This window comes from Phaethon aethereus, assembly GCF_964289735.1.
Source record: "Phaethon aethereus genome assembly, chromosome: 10".
NCBI lineage: Eukaryota > Metazoa > Chordata > Aves > Phaethontiformes > Phaethontidae > Phaethon > Phaethon aethereus.
The window spans coordinates 233,520-250,863 of NC_138586.1; the positions used below are offsets into that span (position 1 = coordinate 233,520).

The following is a 17,344-nucleotide window of genomic DNA, read 5'->3' on the forward strand; positions in this document are numbered from 1 at the left end:
TTCTCACTCCCAGTCCTGCCGTGCTCGCAGGCAGGGCTCCGCTGACTACAGCATGGGGGCTGTGGTGCCAGGGGACGGTCACAGCAGCTATCAGCTGCTGCTTTCCAAGCTATGCCCCAGCGATGGAAGGGCTCTCACCTGCTCAGAGATGCAAGCAATCCCTGCGGAGAAGCCAAGAAGAATAGGAAAGCAAAGGGTGCTGGCACTGAGCTGGGCCAGGGCAAGTGGAGCAGCTTGCCACCTCCTCTCCACACTGGCACTGGGGACTTCTTTAGCTCAGCAAGTCGGTTTTGTCCCTGGAGTGCTCAAAGGGCTGCTCAACCCAGGCTGCTCAACCCTGCACTGAGAAATTGGGATGCAGGGGGGAACTGGGACTTGGGGACAAAGGCTCTCCTGGTGACTATTTCCACAGGGCTCAGTCCTGCCGACCCAGAACATGTTTTGGACCAGCTCAGCAGGGCTGCAGCCCTGGGAGCCCCTCTGAGCCTCAGAGCTGCATTTATTCCAAGCGCAGAGTGGTGAGGGGCTGCATCTCAGCCAAGCCACCCTCCCAAGATAGCAGCCCCACTGTTTGCTTCTCTTCCCCTGTTTCTCTCCTTCAAGCTGTTGTAGACGGACGTGCAGCCAAGCAAAAGCCACCCACCTAAAGCAGGAGGCTCCTAACGAGGGCCGTGCTCGCAGGCTACGTGCTGCCCGAGACACCCTGCTCCAGCGTGACCCATGGCCGATCGATGCATCCCAGCAGTACCTTCTCCCATGCAGCAAGGCCTGGGGGTACGGTGGGTTGGACAGGGTGGGAGGCCCCCGGGCACCGAGAAGGGTTTGGTGGTGCAAGAGGTGGAGGTAAGGAGGTGCTGAGCGCCCTGCAAATGCAGGGGACCCTGGCTTGGCTGCAGCACATGCGGGGCAGAGGTTGGAGGCGTTTTGTTCACTCACAAGCGTTTTCGGGAGGTGCGTCTCCGAGGGGCTGGGGAAGATGTGCAGCTGGACAAAGCAGAGCCCGGCCACGGTCAGCAGCAGGAAGACACCACTCAGCGCGGCAAGGAGGACCCAGGGAAAGCCTGCCGGGAGGTCACAACAGGCTGAGGGGTGGAAGGACCCCAGCACGCTTCCCCCCCAGCCCACCCTATGCCAGTGCTTCCCCAGAGCCCCCAGGGCAGGCTGGGATGTTCAAGGAGGAGATGCAGGGCAAGCCCAAGGCAGGTGGCAAGAGAGTATCCCCAAGAAAGGTCCTCACTGAGGCCACCAACCCTGACCCGAATGGCTGGGGAGTGAGTGACCCACACCTCCTCACGTGTCCGTGCTACAAGCAGGGCCTGAGATGCAACTGCAGCAGCTGAATTGGCGAGAGAGGTCCCACCTGCAGCGCCCGGCGGTGTGGCCACGCACTGCTCGGCCTCCCGGCTCTGCTCCCTGGCCACACCCACGGCCGCCGTCCGGACGCAGTACCGCGTGCTGGGCTTCAAGTACCCGAAGGCGCACGGTGCATCCTCCCCGCTCTGTCTGCACGGCACCTGGAAGCAGAGGGGACGTGCGGCCAAGGCAGCTGCAGGTGGGGTCTGTGCACTGCTCCAGTCCCCAGTGCAGCCGTGACACCCCGCTTGCCCCATGGTGTGGAGCACAGACCCTCCCTCCCTGCTCCCCAGCCTCTCCGGCACTTGTTTCTTCACCCCAGGAGGTGTCCACGTCCCATCTTGTTAAACACCCGCTGCATGCTTCCATGAGAACAGAAATCGTTACACGTTTTTCTTACTCGCGCAGGCTAGAAGAGGGAAGGGATCTCCTGCCGCAGCTGGGTTGCGAGCCCGGAGCTGGGAGTGCAAAGCACCCCGCGCTCGCTTGCGCTGCTGGGCGTGCGCAGGGCTGTGGCAGCTCTACGGACACAGGCACCACCGCACCAGTGCAGCAGGCATCTTTTCTGCACCAGGAAAGCTTTTCCAAGTCCTGTGCTCTCTGAGCCTTGCCCACCCCGCCACGTACTTGCTGGACGAGCACGTCCCCGTCGTACAGGCTCAGCCAGTACCACAGCTTCAGCAGCACCTGGTCCACCGGCTTGTAAGAGCCGTTTTTGCTTTGGTAGGGAGTGAGCGGCATGATGATGTTTACGCTGAGGATGTCACCCTGGAGCAGCCAGGACAACCTGGGGGGGCCCACAATTGCTGTAGGGAGGGGAAAAAAAAAAGGAAGAGAAAAATTAAGTCCTTCAAAACAGAAGGCAGGCATCTCTTTTCTCTAGAAATCATGTTTTTCTGTTGGACATCCCACTCCCGGTGCACAGAAACTTCCTCAGGTCTAGCCCGACGGCACTTTGTGCTGTGAAACCAGCTCTAGAAACGGCAGCCACAAAGCCTTTGTGACAGCCAGCGCTGCTTCTGCCGCCTCCAGTCACACCAACGCAGGCCAGGCCAGACCCGCCAGCACCTCCGGCTCCCTGCTGCCGAGCACTTCCTCTCCGAGCCATGAGACGACGGTCCGGAGCCTCGCTGTGGGGTGCAGCGATTGCTCTTTCGGCTAAGTGCTCTATTTCCCTGCCAGCCGGATGCGGAGGGAATGGAAAAGGGAACCCAAACAGCTGGCGTACCACCCAATTTAGCCACTCGCACATTCAGTTCATTACGACAAGCCCCTGTGAGGTGCCTTAGGGGAAGGGCCTGAAGTTCTTCCTTCCTCCGAAAGACAGCTAGGCTTTTTGGACAGGACAGCCAGTCCGTGACTGAGAAGAGGAACGTGCCTGCACCTCACAAACACGGCAGCCAGGGCAAAGGCAGTGCTGGAGGGACTACTCCTGCCTTCACCAGCCTGTACCAGCTTTACCTTCCTGGAACAAAAATGCCTTCACCCAGCATTTCCCAGACTCATGGCAGGGATGAACAGGAGATGCTTTTAAAAGGCAAGCCTGGAGGGGTATCCTCTTTCCTACCCCATCTCACTGCGTCCCCCAGAGACCCACATTCTCACAGCTCCTCGGCGGCTTGGGGCCTCCCATGCACGGTTTTCACCTCCCTGTGTCTCCTCTGTCCCCTGGCTCTTCACCCGGCCCTTCTCCAGCAGCTCTGCTCCCTCCCGTTCCTCCAGTTGGTGCTCTTGGCACTTTTCCCACCAGTATCTTCATAGGATTTCTCACCCTGTCCCACCAGACCTCTCCAAGGACCCCTCTCCCCATCGGCCCCCTGGGAAGATCAGGAACCTGGCTGAAGGAGCTCCTTGGTCCTTACTGTCTCTGTATGGCTGCAGCTCGCTGGAATAGGCCCATTCGGACATCTCGCCTCCGGCCACCGCTCTCACCCTTGCCCAGTAGATATTGTGGATGTCGTCAAAATACAGCTCACATGCCCAGGAGAAGCTGGTGCTGTTCCCCCAGCAGGCATCTGCCTTGGTCCAGCGAGAGGTTCTGCCCATGGAGAGAATGCAGGGGTTTCTCCTTTTCAGCAGCTTCCTAGCCAAAAAGGAAGGCTGCCCAGCCAATGCCGTCCTGTCTGAGTGGAGAGCGTGGGAGAGCACAGAAACTGGCCAACAGCATCCTGGGCTGCATTAGGAAGAGCACTGCCAGCAAGTCAAGTGCCCTCTCACTGGCACTGGTGGGATGGCACCTGGAGTGCTGGTCCCTGACCTGTGCTCTCCATGACAAGAAAAAACATGTCCATGCCAAAGAGCACCCACTGAAGGGCCAAAAGATGACCAAAGGGTTGAGGCATCTGTGGTATGAGGGAGGCTGAGTAAGCAGGGACTGCTTAGCCTCAAAAGAAGGTGGCTTAGGGTGAGGGATCTTATCAATGTGATGGAGTATAGAAGGTGGAGACTTCTCAGTGAAGTGAGAGAAGTGAAAGGACAAGAGGCAGCAGGCACAGGTTGCAATACAGGAAATTCTGCTTAAGCCTAAGGGAAAAAACACTCCAAAACCCAAACCCAAAAGCAAACCTTTTCCTTTTTTTTTTTTTACGGGGAAGGTGACCAGGGAAGAGAACAGGCTGCCCAGGCAGGTTGTAGAAGCTCCATCCTTGAAGGTGGTCAAAACCCACAGGACACAGCCCCGAGCTGACCCTGCCCGAGCAGGGTTTGGACGAGTTCCCCGTCAGCTCCGCTGTTCTGTTACTCTGTGACATTTACTGCCAGGTAACAGTCCTCTGGCTGCCGGGGTCCCCGACAGCCCGCTGCCGGGGTGCAGGGGGACGCGCCGCCTCCGCCTGCTCCTCCCCGCCACCCCTCCGCCTACCGTCCCCTCCGCCTACCGTCCCCGCCACCCCTCCGCCTACCGTCCCCGCCACCCCTCCGCCTACCCCCTCCGCCTACCGTCCCCGCCACTCCACCCGGTACACGGCATCGCTGGGCGAGCCAGGATCCGGCTCCCAGCGCAGGCAGACGTGGAAGTTTTGTGCCTCCAGCCTCACGTCCCGTGGTGGCCACAGCGTGCCTGGGGAGGGGGGAAGCAGAGGGGCGTCAGGCAGCGTTGCTCCACTCCGCAGGGGCCCGCTCCTCGGCCGCTCACCGCATGGCCATGCTGCGCGGGCCTCCCCCCACCCTGCAACGCCTGGCTTCAGTCCTGGCCATAGGCAAACACCGATCCCCTGCCAGCCTCGGGCGAGCGCTGGCTGCCAGCACGGTGCTCAGCACCCACGGGTCACGAGTGGCGTTCCTCAGGGGTTGGTATGGGGACCGGTGCCATTTAACGTCTTTGTCGGCGACATGCGCGGTGGGATCGAGTGCACCCTCAGCAGGTTTGCCGACTATGCCAAGCCGAGTGGTGCGGTCAACAAGCTGGAGGGGAGGGATGTCAGCCGGAGGGACCTTGACAGGCTTGAGAGGTGGGGCCATGCAAACCTCATGAAGTTCAGCAAGGCCAAGTGCAAGGTCCTGCTCATGGGTCAGGGCAATCCCAAGCATAAATACAGGGAGAGAGAACGGATTGAGAGCAGCCCTGAGGAGAAGGACTTGGGGGTGTTGGCTGATGAGAAGCCTTCTGAAGGTCTGAGGGTTTCCCCATGCTTCTTCCCCCACTGCAGCCAGGGCCACCCCCGGCCCATTGTGGCAGCTCTGTGGCTGGGCTTACCCTGGAGCAGGGTGCAGCTGGCCAGGGACAGAAGCAGGCTCAGGGCAGGGCTCATCCCACCGTGCCCTGTCCATCTGCCCCCAGCTCTACGCTGCCACGCTGGGTGCCGCGGCCAGAGGATGGGCCTGCTGGAGCTGTTCTGCCATCTGCAAACACGACGCGTAGCTGGAACCTGGGATTAGAGGGAAAAAATTTTTTTAAAGCTGCGGCCAGCAACACCTGCCGCAGGCGTGCCTGGCACACAGGGATCGCTTGCCGAGCCGTGGCACAGAGGTGCCCGCGGCAGAGTGCTGGGGGACCCCCTGCCGCCCCCCGGGGTGGGCTGAAGCAGCACTGGGACAGGTGCCCTCAGGGCTGCGGTGGCAAGTGGGCCCACAGGGACAGCAAGCAGCTGCCACGGCACCGTGCACGTGCTGCAGGGACCATCTGCTGCACCCATCTCTAGCTGGGTCCCCGTGGTGTTCCGTTCCTCCCTAAAGGCAGCGAGAAGTCACGCTGCTGGTGTCACTGGGACGCGGGGCTGAGAAAGCTCCTGGCCTGATGCTCACACCGCTCTGGCAGTGACTCAGCCCTGCTGCGGGCATGACTCACACTGGCACAACCAGCGGTACCGCTGCCATGACACTCCCAGCCCTGCGTGGGACGGGGAGGGTGCCATGCGTACCAGCACCCGGCCAGGTGAAACGGGGCACCCCAAGGCACCCCCTTGGGGGGCTGTGCCCCGAGTGGAGACCTCAGTCTGTGTGACCCACAGTGGAGGCTGGTCCCGTTGGGCATCTGTATTGCAGCCCTGCAGAGCCCCGCGGTGACGCTGGGGCAGCACTGCGGCACGTTACCCTGCTTCCTCCTCCCTCTCTCCAAAACCTGGCCAGTAGCTCCTTACCTTGGCCTTGCTGCACCACTCCGTTCCCGGGGAATTTTTTTCCCTGCTCTTGCTAGCTATGAAGGTAACCTGGCTCTCTGGGGAGAGGTGTGCAAGGGATTCGAGGCCACCAACCTCCTGGTCGTGGGGACATGTCCCCCCGTTGAAGGTGGGGACCACCTCCAGAGGCAGACAGGTGGGAGCATCTCCCTGGCCGGACTGGACAACCGTAGGGCTGGCTTAGTCCCACCCATTGCCTCTCGTTCTTCCCATTTTGTACTGACTCTGCATCAACGTTATGAGTGCAACCGACTTGGTGGGTGTTATAAAATGCTTTCCCCCGTTCTGTGTCCCTTGCAAGCCTTCAGAGCTGGAAACGAGGAGCAGGCAGCAAGTGTGGATGGGCAGCTGCAAACTATGGGCAAGACCTCCGAAATGCCAGAGCCAAAGCGTGGGCAGTGGGTTTATGGTTTCCCCCTGCTCCGACACTAGCATGAGCCCTCCCGGCTTTGCAGCAGGTCCCCGGCGAAGGCGGCAGGCGTTGCTCCCTGGAAGGGAGCGTGGGCCCCCAGGACTGTCTCCGAGACTCACAGAGGTGCAGAGCAGCAAGTCAGCTCCCTGGAGAGACCCTGGGACGCGGCTGCCTGTGCGGGCAGCGGCAGGGCTGCTGCTGCCGCAGGAGGAGGCAGCACGCGGGGGGCCAGCGCTTTGCCAGCAGCGAGGGCGGCTGCGGGATGGTCCCTGCCAGCCTCCTGCTGACCCCCACACACCCGGTCCCCGTCCGCCTTAGCCAGAGGGAAAAACGCAGCACCCCTCCCCGCGTCGCGATTTCTGTAAAAATGTAGTGGCTACCCCGTTGGCTGAGACCGCAAAGATTAAACCCCCTCTCCTCCGCGCACCCCCTCCTTCACCTGCGTGCCCCGCCGGCACACCGCCCTGAAGCGCCAGCGGTCCCCCCTACCTTGGGCCACGCAGCTGCGCATCCGGCCCCTGCCGCAACAGGAACCTGCCGGAGCAACACAGCGGTGCCGCCCGCGCCTACCACGCTCCGTTAAACACAACCGCCTTCAGCTCCGCAATCCCCCGTTCGGCTCTGGGAGCGTTCGCTAGAAGCGTCATCAGGGTCTGCCCAGCTCCCAGGCTCCCTCCAGCCGCGGGACAGGCAGTGGCCTCCGTGCCACCGCACTGGGAGGCTGCGGGAGACGTCCCACGGCACGACGCGTGATTTGGCTTTGGTAGCTCGTGGCCTTTTTCCTGGGTCAGGGTTTTTTAAATTTCTTTCTTCCTGGTTGACTCGGTCTGGTCGGGCTGCAGGCTCACCGGGCTGGCAGCCCTCAGCCGGCTCAGCAGTGCCCTCTGCGAGCGAGCGGCGAGCCGCAGCCTGCCCCCGGCACCCGGCTGCACCCAGCCTTAGCGCCCAGTGCCCACGGCCCCCTCTGCAGGGACCATTACTGCCTTGGAGGACAGAAGACAGCAGCACAGGGCCGGGGCTGGGGCCAGGAGCGACGGGCATGGGGACACACCAGCCAGGACATCCCCGCAACGCCAACGCCGGGAGGAGGTTTTACCCTTGCCAACACGCAGTGCTGCAGGCTGGGCGCGCAGACCTGGACCCCACGCCCTGCTCTGCCCTGAAGACCCCAAGGAACCCACACATTGCTCAGCATCGCCCCACGAGCCCCAAGCCTTTATCAGCCCGTCGGGGAGAAAAAACAGCACGGCTTACAATTTCTGAGAGTGTCAAGGCCGTACAACCACTACAAGACGAACAGAGCGATCGACCACGGCACTGCCGGGGCTCGCCGACAGCCCTCAGCTCCACCAGGAGCTGAGCAGACGCTGCACATCCAGGCACTTTAAAGCAAGAGCCTGGCAGCAGCCGAGTGCCACCCTCAGGGCACACACCAGCACCTTCACTGCCCCTGCGCCCACAGCCGGCAGCGTTCGGCAGCCTTGGCACATCCCAGGGTGCGAGCGCAGACGGGGTTGGTGCCCAGGGGGACTGCAGCCCCACAGCCGGCAAGGCAGCCGTCGTGGGGAACAAGGACACACAGCCGGCAGCGAACTGGACAGACTCTTTAATTCCACCCTTGCCCAGAACATCTCATGCCTGTTGCCCGCGCCAGGAGCGGCCAGCGCCTGCTCCTGGGGGCAGGGAGGCTCGGGAGGGCGAGGGGCAGGGGACGCCACGCAGGCTGGGTGATCGCCCCGGGGCGGAAGGGGAAGACGACAGGCAGGAGATGCTTTAGCTGCCTCAACACACCAAGAGGAGCATTTAAAGAGCTCTTCCAGTGCTGTCAAAAGCTTCCAAGAGCAAAAGCTCCTTCTCCCTCGCCTGCCAGCTCCGCAGGGGGCAAAGCCAGTGGATGGAGCACCATCCACCCCACAAAGCACTGCCTGGTGTATGGCTGCCTCCAGCACCCTCAGCCCCTCTCCCTTTTTGGTTTGAGGGCAGGGGAAACCCTGAGGCAGCTCACAGAGGCTGCAGGGCCCGGCAAGCCTGCGGTGCTCCGGGTGCAGTCCCAGCCGCACGGGCTGGGTAAGGCCGAGGAGGACGGATGTACTCAGGGGCCCCGAGGTCATCCCCGAGCAGTCTGGCAGCATCTCCTCTTCCCAGCCTTCACTCAGCGTCTTCAAAGCAGCAAGTTTTACAGAGAGCTGGACATCTGCACGCCCAGGAGAAGATAGGTGCCCACCGAGGCGGGACGCGGGCAGCCTGCTGTCAGGCACCGGGGCTCCCGAGGGGCCATGGGGAGGGCAGGTCTCTCCCCTGGCAGAGGGTACTGCAGGGAGAAGATGACTCTGGCAGCAACAGCCTGGCTTCCCTAGGGTCTGGAGGCACCGCTGGCCGCTCCCAGGAAGGCGCAAGGGTGTGCGTGGAGGGAGCAGGTAGTGCCATGACGGGATCAGGCATCAGCACCCGCTGCTGCCTTGCTGGGCACCACCGTCCCCATCCCTGCCTCCCTGCAGTGCCAGGAGCCCAGGCTAAACTTTCCCCGGTAAAACCCATCCCCCGAAAGCCTTCTCCAGATACCGGGCTACCGCCAGCGTCAGGTGGTCGTTGTAGGATGCCGCCACCAGCTGGATGCCCAGCGGCAAGCCCTCGCTGCTCAGGCCCAGCGGGCACTGCGTCACCGGCAAGCCCAGGACGTTGAAGATAGCTGGAAGAGAGAAGGTTGCACCAGAGCACGCACAGCAATCGGGATAAATCACTGCCTGGCTCTCCCACCCCAGGTAAGGAGCTGCTGCCATGCATGGCGCCGGGCTCCTGGGAGCTGGTCCTTGCTGGAGCGCTGCAGTCACGCCAGGCAGCGCAGAGACGCGATGACAAGGGGACATCGCTGGCCAGAGGTTCCCAGCGCCCACGTCACATATGCAGACTGCACCCACGAGTGATGACAGGCTTATGTGCCACTTGCCAAGATCTGCTTTGGGACGTTCCTGCCCCAGGCACCATTCCTCCATTACTCCAAAATGAGGCAGCATTACAACACGGCGCTGGCACTGAGGAGCTCAAGCTGCAGGAAAGCCACGTAGAGAGCCCCAAACTCTACCCCAAGAGACAAAGGCAGCTCTCGGGTGCCTTGTAAACCGCAGTGCCAGCTGTAACAGCGTGAGCGCATCCCTCTGGGGCAGGGTAGCCCCCCAAGATCAGATGTGTCAAACAAACCTCCCCGCTGCAGACAGCGGGTACAAATACCACACAGTTTTAAAGCATGACTGTAATCCTTGCCCCATGCCCTGGAGCAGGGAGACACCCCTCTGCACTGCAAAGCCCACTGTCAGTGATGGAAATACTTTGGGTAAAACACGCTGGCTCCCATCCTGCACTGCTGCAGCAGGTGAGGGCATGCCTGCAACCCCTGCCTGTACCCCAGCAGAGGAGCCAGAGCTGCTCACCTGTATAGGCGAAGTTGAAGGGCATGCATATGGGGGAGTGGTGTCTGGGAGCTATGGTGGGGTGGGAGGGGTAGAGGAGCACCCCATCCGGCCCCAGCAGGGCCTCCATCTCCTCCTGCAGGCTCTTCCCCATGCTCACCAGCTTGGCGTTCCCACCAGGGTTGAGTTTCATCAGCTTCTCCGTCAGCCCCAGGGCTGCAGGGCAAGGGCACAAACAGCAATAGAGAGTGAGTGAGAGGACCGTGGGTTAAGCAGGCTAGAAAGCGCATTGCCCAGCCACACGCCGCATCCTCCAGCTCCTAGTGGGGCCCCCCACGCTCCCCTCCCTGCCGGCACGCCGGCTCCCAGCACGGATTGCCCCCTGCGCGCGGCACGACTCTGCATCTCCCCAGCTTTGCCCAGGGAAAGGCTTTCAGGAGTTGCTTCAAGGAGTTTTTCCAGCCACTGGGACTGAGCAGAGCTCGCAGAGTGACCTCAGCACTCATTAAACAGCGGCACAACAGCACTAATTAGGGTCCTCGGGCACCTGCTGCTAAGAAACAAGATCGGTGCAGATCCCTAACTGGCTCCCTCTAAGCCCCAGCAGTTCTGACAGGGCTGACAGTGGGGAACACCCCTGCCTGCAGCTCTGTTGTCCTCGCTTCTTTTCCCAGGATATCCAATCCCATTTACCAAGATCCAGCGAACTGCCCCTCGAGCATGCATTTTACTTGAAGACAAAACCCCTCTGAAGCTGCTCAGCGCAAACTCCGGCGTCCCTTTGCGGGGCACTGGAAGGGCACCATTTTCATTTAACAACTCGCCCACCCCACCGCTACCTCTGCACATGCCAGGGCTCCCCGCGGCCTTACCGATAGCTGGGAGAGTGTGGGAAGACATCCCCACGAGCCATTTCATCAGCTCCCACAGTGGCCACACTGGCTTCCCGTGATCCCCCAGCAGGTCTGTGAATAGCTGTGCCTCCTGTAACACAGACACACGCTCCCGCCATCAGCACCGTCAGCTAGTGTGCGACAGGGAAGAACAGGCTGACAAGTGACAGCAAAATCTCCGGCTGTCCAATGGTCCCAACACGAGCTGTTCCCATTTCAGACAAGAGATGGCCATCAGGAGTCTTACACAGCGCTAGCGCTAATCCAGAGCAGCAGCACCTTCCAGTACCCCTCCTCTGACGTGACGCAAGGGATGATGCTCTGGATAATGTCTCCCGGAGGCACTGACTGCCAATATATGGCTGTGGGATCAGGAAAAAGGAGGCATGCCCTCCTTAGCAAGGTGGGGTTGGCTTATTTTTCACCGCTGCCTGCATGCAGGAATGCACAAGGTATAATACTCCTGAGAGCTTATTTTTGCTACAAAATGCCTCCATGCATGCACAGAGCGTGGCACAGTGGCTACAATTCAAGGAAAAAACAACACATGCAGGCCTGCTACTGAAAAGCTGCTAATCCACCACTCAGTCCCAGCATCCTAACACATTATTAATCCCAACCTACAGCGTCAGGAGACACAGCATGGAGGTAAGAGCAAGGCAGGATGCTACCTGCTTGGCTGACTTACCAGCTTGCACAGAAAAGGTCAACATGCTAACATAGCCTCTCCTTCCCTAAACCATGCTGCTCCTCTGCTGGGAGCCACATCGTCATCTCATGGGAAACCAAGGGGGAAGGAGCTGTGTAGCTTTGGAAAGAGAGGAAAGGAGGACTGGGGGGACAAATGGAGCAGAGAAAGCCCCCAGGCAGGTCTGGGAAGCCTACAGCTCTCCTTGGCTGTCCCCAAACAGTCGATTCTTCCCTGCTGCTGCCAAATATGTGCTTTTGCCAGCTTGGTCTGACACACCTGCCCATCACTGTCCTTGGACGACATCATGGCTGACCAGATCTGGAAAGAATACTTCATCTTGTGGATTGCCACACGCCGAACTTGAACCCCCAGCTCACCTTCAAGGTGCTCCACCACCTAAGGGGAAGAGTGGGAAGGGTTTGTTTCTGCAAGGATGTGATGTGCTGTGGCCTAGTCCATGGAAACTAGGGACAGGAGAGAGCCCAGGAGCAGGTTCTCTTTGCTGCTGATCCTGCAGCTCCTGCCTGCTCCCCTCTGCCCTCAGCAGTGGGACCTCCTCCATCTGCTAACAACTTTGGAGCTCCCCAAAGCACAGAAGATATCATTGAAAACAAAAAAAGTTCCTTTGCATGACTAAATGCCAGGCAGCAACCCTGGGAAGACCGCAAACACAGCCATCCCTTCGCCTTGCAATGTGCCCCCAGAAGGTCTCCATAACATGAACAAAAGATGTTAAGAAAGCAAAATATAGCTGGCCCAATTTCAATTGCAATAAAAACTTTGGACACCTGGTGCACTCCAACACACAGGTGCTGCTGGCAAGGGCACTGGCAGCCACTCGCAAGATTTTCCACTTGTTTCTTCTTTAACACAGAAGAAGAAAAAGATCTTTACACTTTCCTTCCTTCCTTGAAAGGAAGCCAACCTCCGTTCCCTCCTACCTTCTTTTGGGCCTGCAAGATTTCCTTGTCCACAGGTGACACAAAAATGGAACCACCGTCATGATCCATGCAGTGAAATTTTATTTTCTCCAGTGACACCTTTTCATTCAGCTTCAGCCTGGGAAAGGAACAGCACTTTGCTCACAAATCTGCCCCGAGGTCCTTCCCGGCTGCCAGAGCTTCTCACATGCTTGTTAATGCATCCTCAGGACACCCTGGTCTCCCCATCACGGTGGAAAGGAGAGTCCCTGACGACACACAGACACCCGCTGCCCACAACCTGTACAGCTGCTCGCCTGCCCCATCAGTCCCAGCCAGTTCTGCATATTCGTTGCCGTTAGGAAAATCCTGATCTCGCAAGATGCACTGTGTAATTACAAACCCTGGTGATGGCCAAGGTTGGGATTGCACCACAAGAGCCACCGACAAACAAAAGCGGTAATGGAGAAAGCAACCATGTGCAGGCTGCAGCAAGAAGCAGGACCTGCCCAGTCCGCCCCATCTCCGCTCTGCTCCTTACTGGTACCTGCACACAAAAGGCTGCTTGGTTGCATGGACCTATAAAAAGACCAAACGGGGCCGTGGTGCGGGATGGAAAACTCATTATTCAGCAACAGGAAAAAGGCCAGCCCCGAGAGGGAAGGGCGTGCTGGTCGGTGCTGGCTGGAGCACATGGGTGCTGGGAAGGACGGCCCCGGCTGCAAGGGTCCTGCTGAGGCCAGGAGCGGAGGAAGGAAACCAGTAACAAGCAGGCTGGGTGGTGCAGACCCATCTTGTACACCAAACAGGATGGACCCGCTGCACTGGCCAGAAAGCAGCTGAGACTAATTCAGCAGCTTGATGCAGTAGGACTGACTTACTTGTTGACTCCGGGACCGGCCATGACCCTCAGCATAGGCTCCAAGTCCTCCGCGTAGCGGCACATGGGCCCCGTGCACAGGAAGCTGGTCCGCACGCCGCGCGCGTTTGGGAACTGGCCGTCGTTGGGCACCACCCCTGTGAGCACAGAGGGAGACGCTGGGTACCGCCCCGCGAGCGCCCGCGAGCATCGCCTCCAGCCGGGGCGAGCCGTGCAGCGGGGCGGCCGCCGGGCGCGGGGGAAGCTGTCGCCCAGGGACTGCACACACTGGCAGCGCTTGCGAGCTGACAGCAGGGTGCACAGGGTGGGGAGAGGCGGAAAAGCACCCAGCCGGGACACGGGCTGCCAAGGAAACACCCCAGCAGCGGATCCTGACCTTGGGAAAACATCCCACGCTGAGGATGCAATACCAGGGGTTAAACACCTCCCATGCGCTCGGCGTTCTGCCACCGAACGGCTTCCTACTGCCGAAGCCAGGCTGCGCTTGCCCCATGCAAGCGGCTGCCTGTCCCCTTACAGCAATCCCACCAGAGGCAAGCCCAGGAGTGTCCCAAGAGGGTTCCTCCCACACCCCGCCTTCTGCCTCCTGGCATTTCTGCCGGGGAGGAGAGGAGATCCCCCTGCCTGCTTTACCTGTCGTGGGTTTATGGCCGAAGACTCCATTGAAGAAGGCAGGCATCCGGATGCTGCCACCGATGTCGGAGCCCACACCTATGACCGAGCAGGCAGCTGCCAGGACACTGCCCTCCCCGCCTGCAAGGGAGAAAATACAGCAAAAACTCCCACAGGCTTATAGTGCAAATCACCAAGCAGAGCAGGAGCATCTCATGGTGGCCACTTCCCTTTGCACGCAGATGGGGTGGAAGCCGCCCCGGCTTTAGGGATGTCTCGCGGACAGCTGGGGAACACGGGCAAAGGGATTTCCCTGCCGAAGTGCCACACCAGCACTGCTGTTTGCATGCAGAATAAGACAGAGTGAGCCGAAGCGATGCCGGGTGTAACACCCGGGAGGTGCAAAGCAGTTGGACCTCCAAATGGCCTACTGCACTGCCCGGGAAAGAGGCCCGTGCGCTCTAGAAGAGCACAGCAACAAGTTAAAGCTGCGTGCAGGGTACCTGGGAACTCCTTCCTTGCTGCATTTTAACCTGCTGCTCGTGCAGGACCGTGCTGAGGTGCTGGGGCTCACCTGAGCTGCCGCCCGCGATCCTCTGCAGGTCATAGGGGTTGTTGGTCCGGCCATAGACCCTGTTGCTGGACTCGTACCACATGCACAGCTCGCTGCAGTTGGTCACACCCAGTGGGATGGCACCGGCCTGCTTCAGCCGGGACACCACCGTGGCATCCGAGGTGGCGATCACGTTGCGGCGGTTGACCAAGCCAGACGTGTTGGGCATCCCTGTGGTGCCAGGATCGACAGATGGAGGGAGGTGTCAGGGCCAGCTCCCCCAGGATCACCCTTGGGACCACAGGCTGCGAGAAGCAGGTCCCCAGCGAGGGCTGCTCCTCTGAGGCACCACAACCCCCGCAGCGTTTGGGTGCTAGAAGAGAACGCAGACACACAAGCCCGGGCGGAGGGGTGTGCAGATCAGGGAAAGGGAAGCTGCTTCCCTCCAAGCACCCTGCCACAGCCACCCACCACCCTGGGGAGCACGAGGCTGAGAGGGGGCCAGTCACGACCTGTGAAGCTGGAGAGAAGCATGGGCAAACCCACCGTGCAGAGAAAAGGCCTCCTTGACAGTGATGGGAACCCCTAACAAGGGGAACTTCTCCTCCAGGTAGTCATCACCAGCGCCCTCCGAAAGCAGCTTGTCTACCTGCCGGGCTTCCTGCAGGGCCTCCTCAAACCTGCGAAGAAGCAACCGGCGGGATGCTCTGCTGCTCCTCTCCAGCCTCGAGGCGCTGGCAAGGAGCGGGTATCTGCACGGCGGGCAGATGGCAAGGGCGCGGAAGGAGCTGGGAGCAGAAGAGGAGACTTCACCAGCTCTTCTCCGCGGCCTTTCCAAGAACCACTCGCTTCCGCAGCCGGCCAAGCCACGGCCCGCGGCGCCGGCGGCAGCACGGTGCCCCCGGCGCGACGCAGCACCCCGGCCCGCAAAGGCGGGGGGCGCGGCGGGCGGCTGCGGCGGCGAGCCGGACGTCTCCTCTCCTCCCCGGCTCACCTGTCCTTAACGACGGCGTTGATGAGGGGATTGACCTCCTTGATCCTCTCCACGTACGCCTCCACCACCTCGACGCACGTCACCTAAAGCACCAAACGAAGCGGAAACCGCCGTCAGATGCCGGCTGGGGGTGCGGAGGAGACAGGGCGGCGGCAGCGCCGCGAGGCCGGGGCGGGCCGCGGGGCTCCCCGGCACCCCACGCCGGCAGGCCCTCCGCCACCGGGGCTCTCCGCGGGCCGCAGTGGCCCGCGAGACCCCGCACCGCGCCCCGTCCCGCCCCGAGGCCCGCGAGCCCCCCGCCCCGCACCTGCCGCGCGCGCAGCCGCGCCGCCAGCTGCCGGGCGGGCAGCAGCAGGAGCGGGCGGCGCGGCGGCGGGACGGCGCGCGGCGGCGCGGGGGCGGCGCGCGGCGGCGCGGGGGCCAGGAGCCCCAGCAGCGCCAGGCAAGCGCGCGACAGCAGCCGCAACAGCAGCGCCAGGCACCGCTCCGCGCGCGACAGCGCCATGGCCGCCCACTGCCCGGCGCCGGCGGGGCCACGCCCCCGAGGCGGGCACTGCTGCCGCGGAAGTGACGCCCGCGCACCGCGCCGCCCGCGTTGTCGTAGCAACCGCCGCGCCGCGCTCCGCGGGCCTTTCCCGGCGCCGGGTCGCCAGCGCTGCTGGGCCTCGCCGCCTGCCCGGGGCTGCCGTGGGGGCCTCCGCTTCTTCTGCGGGCCGAGGGCGCAGCGCTGCCCGCGGCGGCGGGGGGACGGGCGGCCTCGCTACGCGGGACGAGGCCTACCTTCGGAATAAGGCCGACTGTCTGCCCGCCGCAGGTGCGAGCGGCGGCCGCGCTGCGGTGTTGCAGCCCACGGAGATTCGCCTCCTCCCGCGATGGGGGCGAAGGCTGCAGGTCAGGGTAAATATGGCAGCTGAGCCGCTGGTTACAAACAGCCTGGGCAGGAAAGGCTGCGCTTCCCCTAACGCGCACCTAGGGCAGCACAGTCCTACTCTGGAAACGTCTCCGCCCACAAGCTGCCTTGGCCCTGGTGTGGAAGGGGCATGAAGGGCCGGGGCTGAACCGCAACGTCGTTGAGCATGTCCATGACCCCTCTGGGCTGCTTGCCGATGGGAGCGTCCCATGCTCGGGGCAAGGAGGAGATGCTTCTGTTCCCTGCAGACGTTGACCGTCCACATCCAAAAGCCTGTCTGCAAGGCCTAGCGCTGCACACAAACTGAGTGGGGGGCTACCGACCTACAGGACATTAACACTGATCAGCTTAAAGTTGCCTTTTTATGTTCTTCCTTTCCCTTTAAACACCGAACTTCATTCTCAGGCTTTTCCCCTCATAAAAGACAACCATTAACATGCTTATTTTCAAAGAAGCATTGAGATTTTTCAGTTGCTTGATTACAGGAACTGGTAGATCACTGGATAGTCCTCAAGATGAAAGGTACAAGAATTGGTAAAGCTAGGGGGGGAAAAATCACGTGTTTTAAAGCAAGTGTTTAAGCAGTGTCTGAGCTGGCCTTATTACATCTCATTCTGTCCACATAGTTGGCAATTAAATTATCAGTGAAAAGCAAGGGAGATGAGGGGATACATTTCTTGTGAAAACCTTTTATGATCACAAAGTCAACAAGTCAGCATTTATAAAAATAATCTGCAGCGTACACACCCTGGGAGGATATTGGGTTGACCTCTGTCCCATAAAAACCCAAGCTGAACATAAAATGAAAGTCATCTTGATAATAGTTCTTTTTTTATAAACTGTTATCAAAGAGACCTTTTTTCCTGACTAATGCAAATGGAGGAGAGAAGGAGAGGGAAAGCTGGATTCCCTGCTTCGAGTTAGTTTCCTTTGCCCTGGAAAAGCATAGAAGGGCTTTCCATCCACTAGCGGGTTTAATCGCCATATGCCGCTGAGGGGCTCAGAAAGGCCCCTCCAGCTGTAAAAGGTGGGGGAGCCCCATACTCCCACAAGCACAAGGGCAACATTTGTCCCCTGCTGATTTTAATCACTTAGTTTCTCCT

The 17,344-nt window shown here is 60.7% G+C and overlaps 1 protein-coding gene across 1 annotated transcript; it reads right to left on the reverse strand.

The window, feature by feature from the left end:
- Positions 1-8,848: 8,848 nt before the first annotated feature.
- On the reverse strand, positions 8,849-15,836 carry FAAH2 (fatty acid amide hydrolase 2; the record flags this gene model as incomplete). The annotated part of the gene is made up of 11 exons (XM_082004340.1): positions 8,849-9,070; positions 9,810-10,004; positions 10,661-10,772; positions 11,649-11,768; positions 12,314-12,431; positions 13,174-13,309; positions 13,806-13,925; positions 14,359-14,568; positions 14,884-15,017; positions 15,332-15,414; positions 15,639-15,836. 11 exons carry the CDS (start codon positions 15,834-15,836, stop codon positions 8,895-8,897), a joined length of 1,602 nt encoding a protein of 533 aa, XP_081860466.1. The 3' UTR covers positions 8,849-8,894.
- Between the last annotated feature and the right edge of the window lie 1,508 nt (positions 15,837-17,344).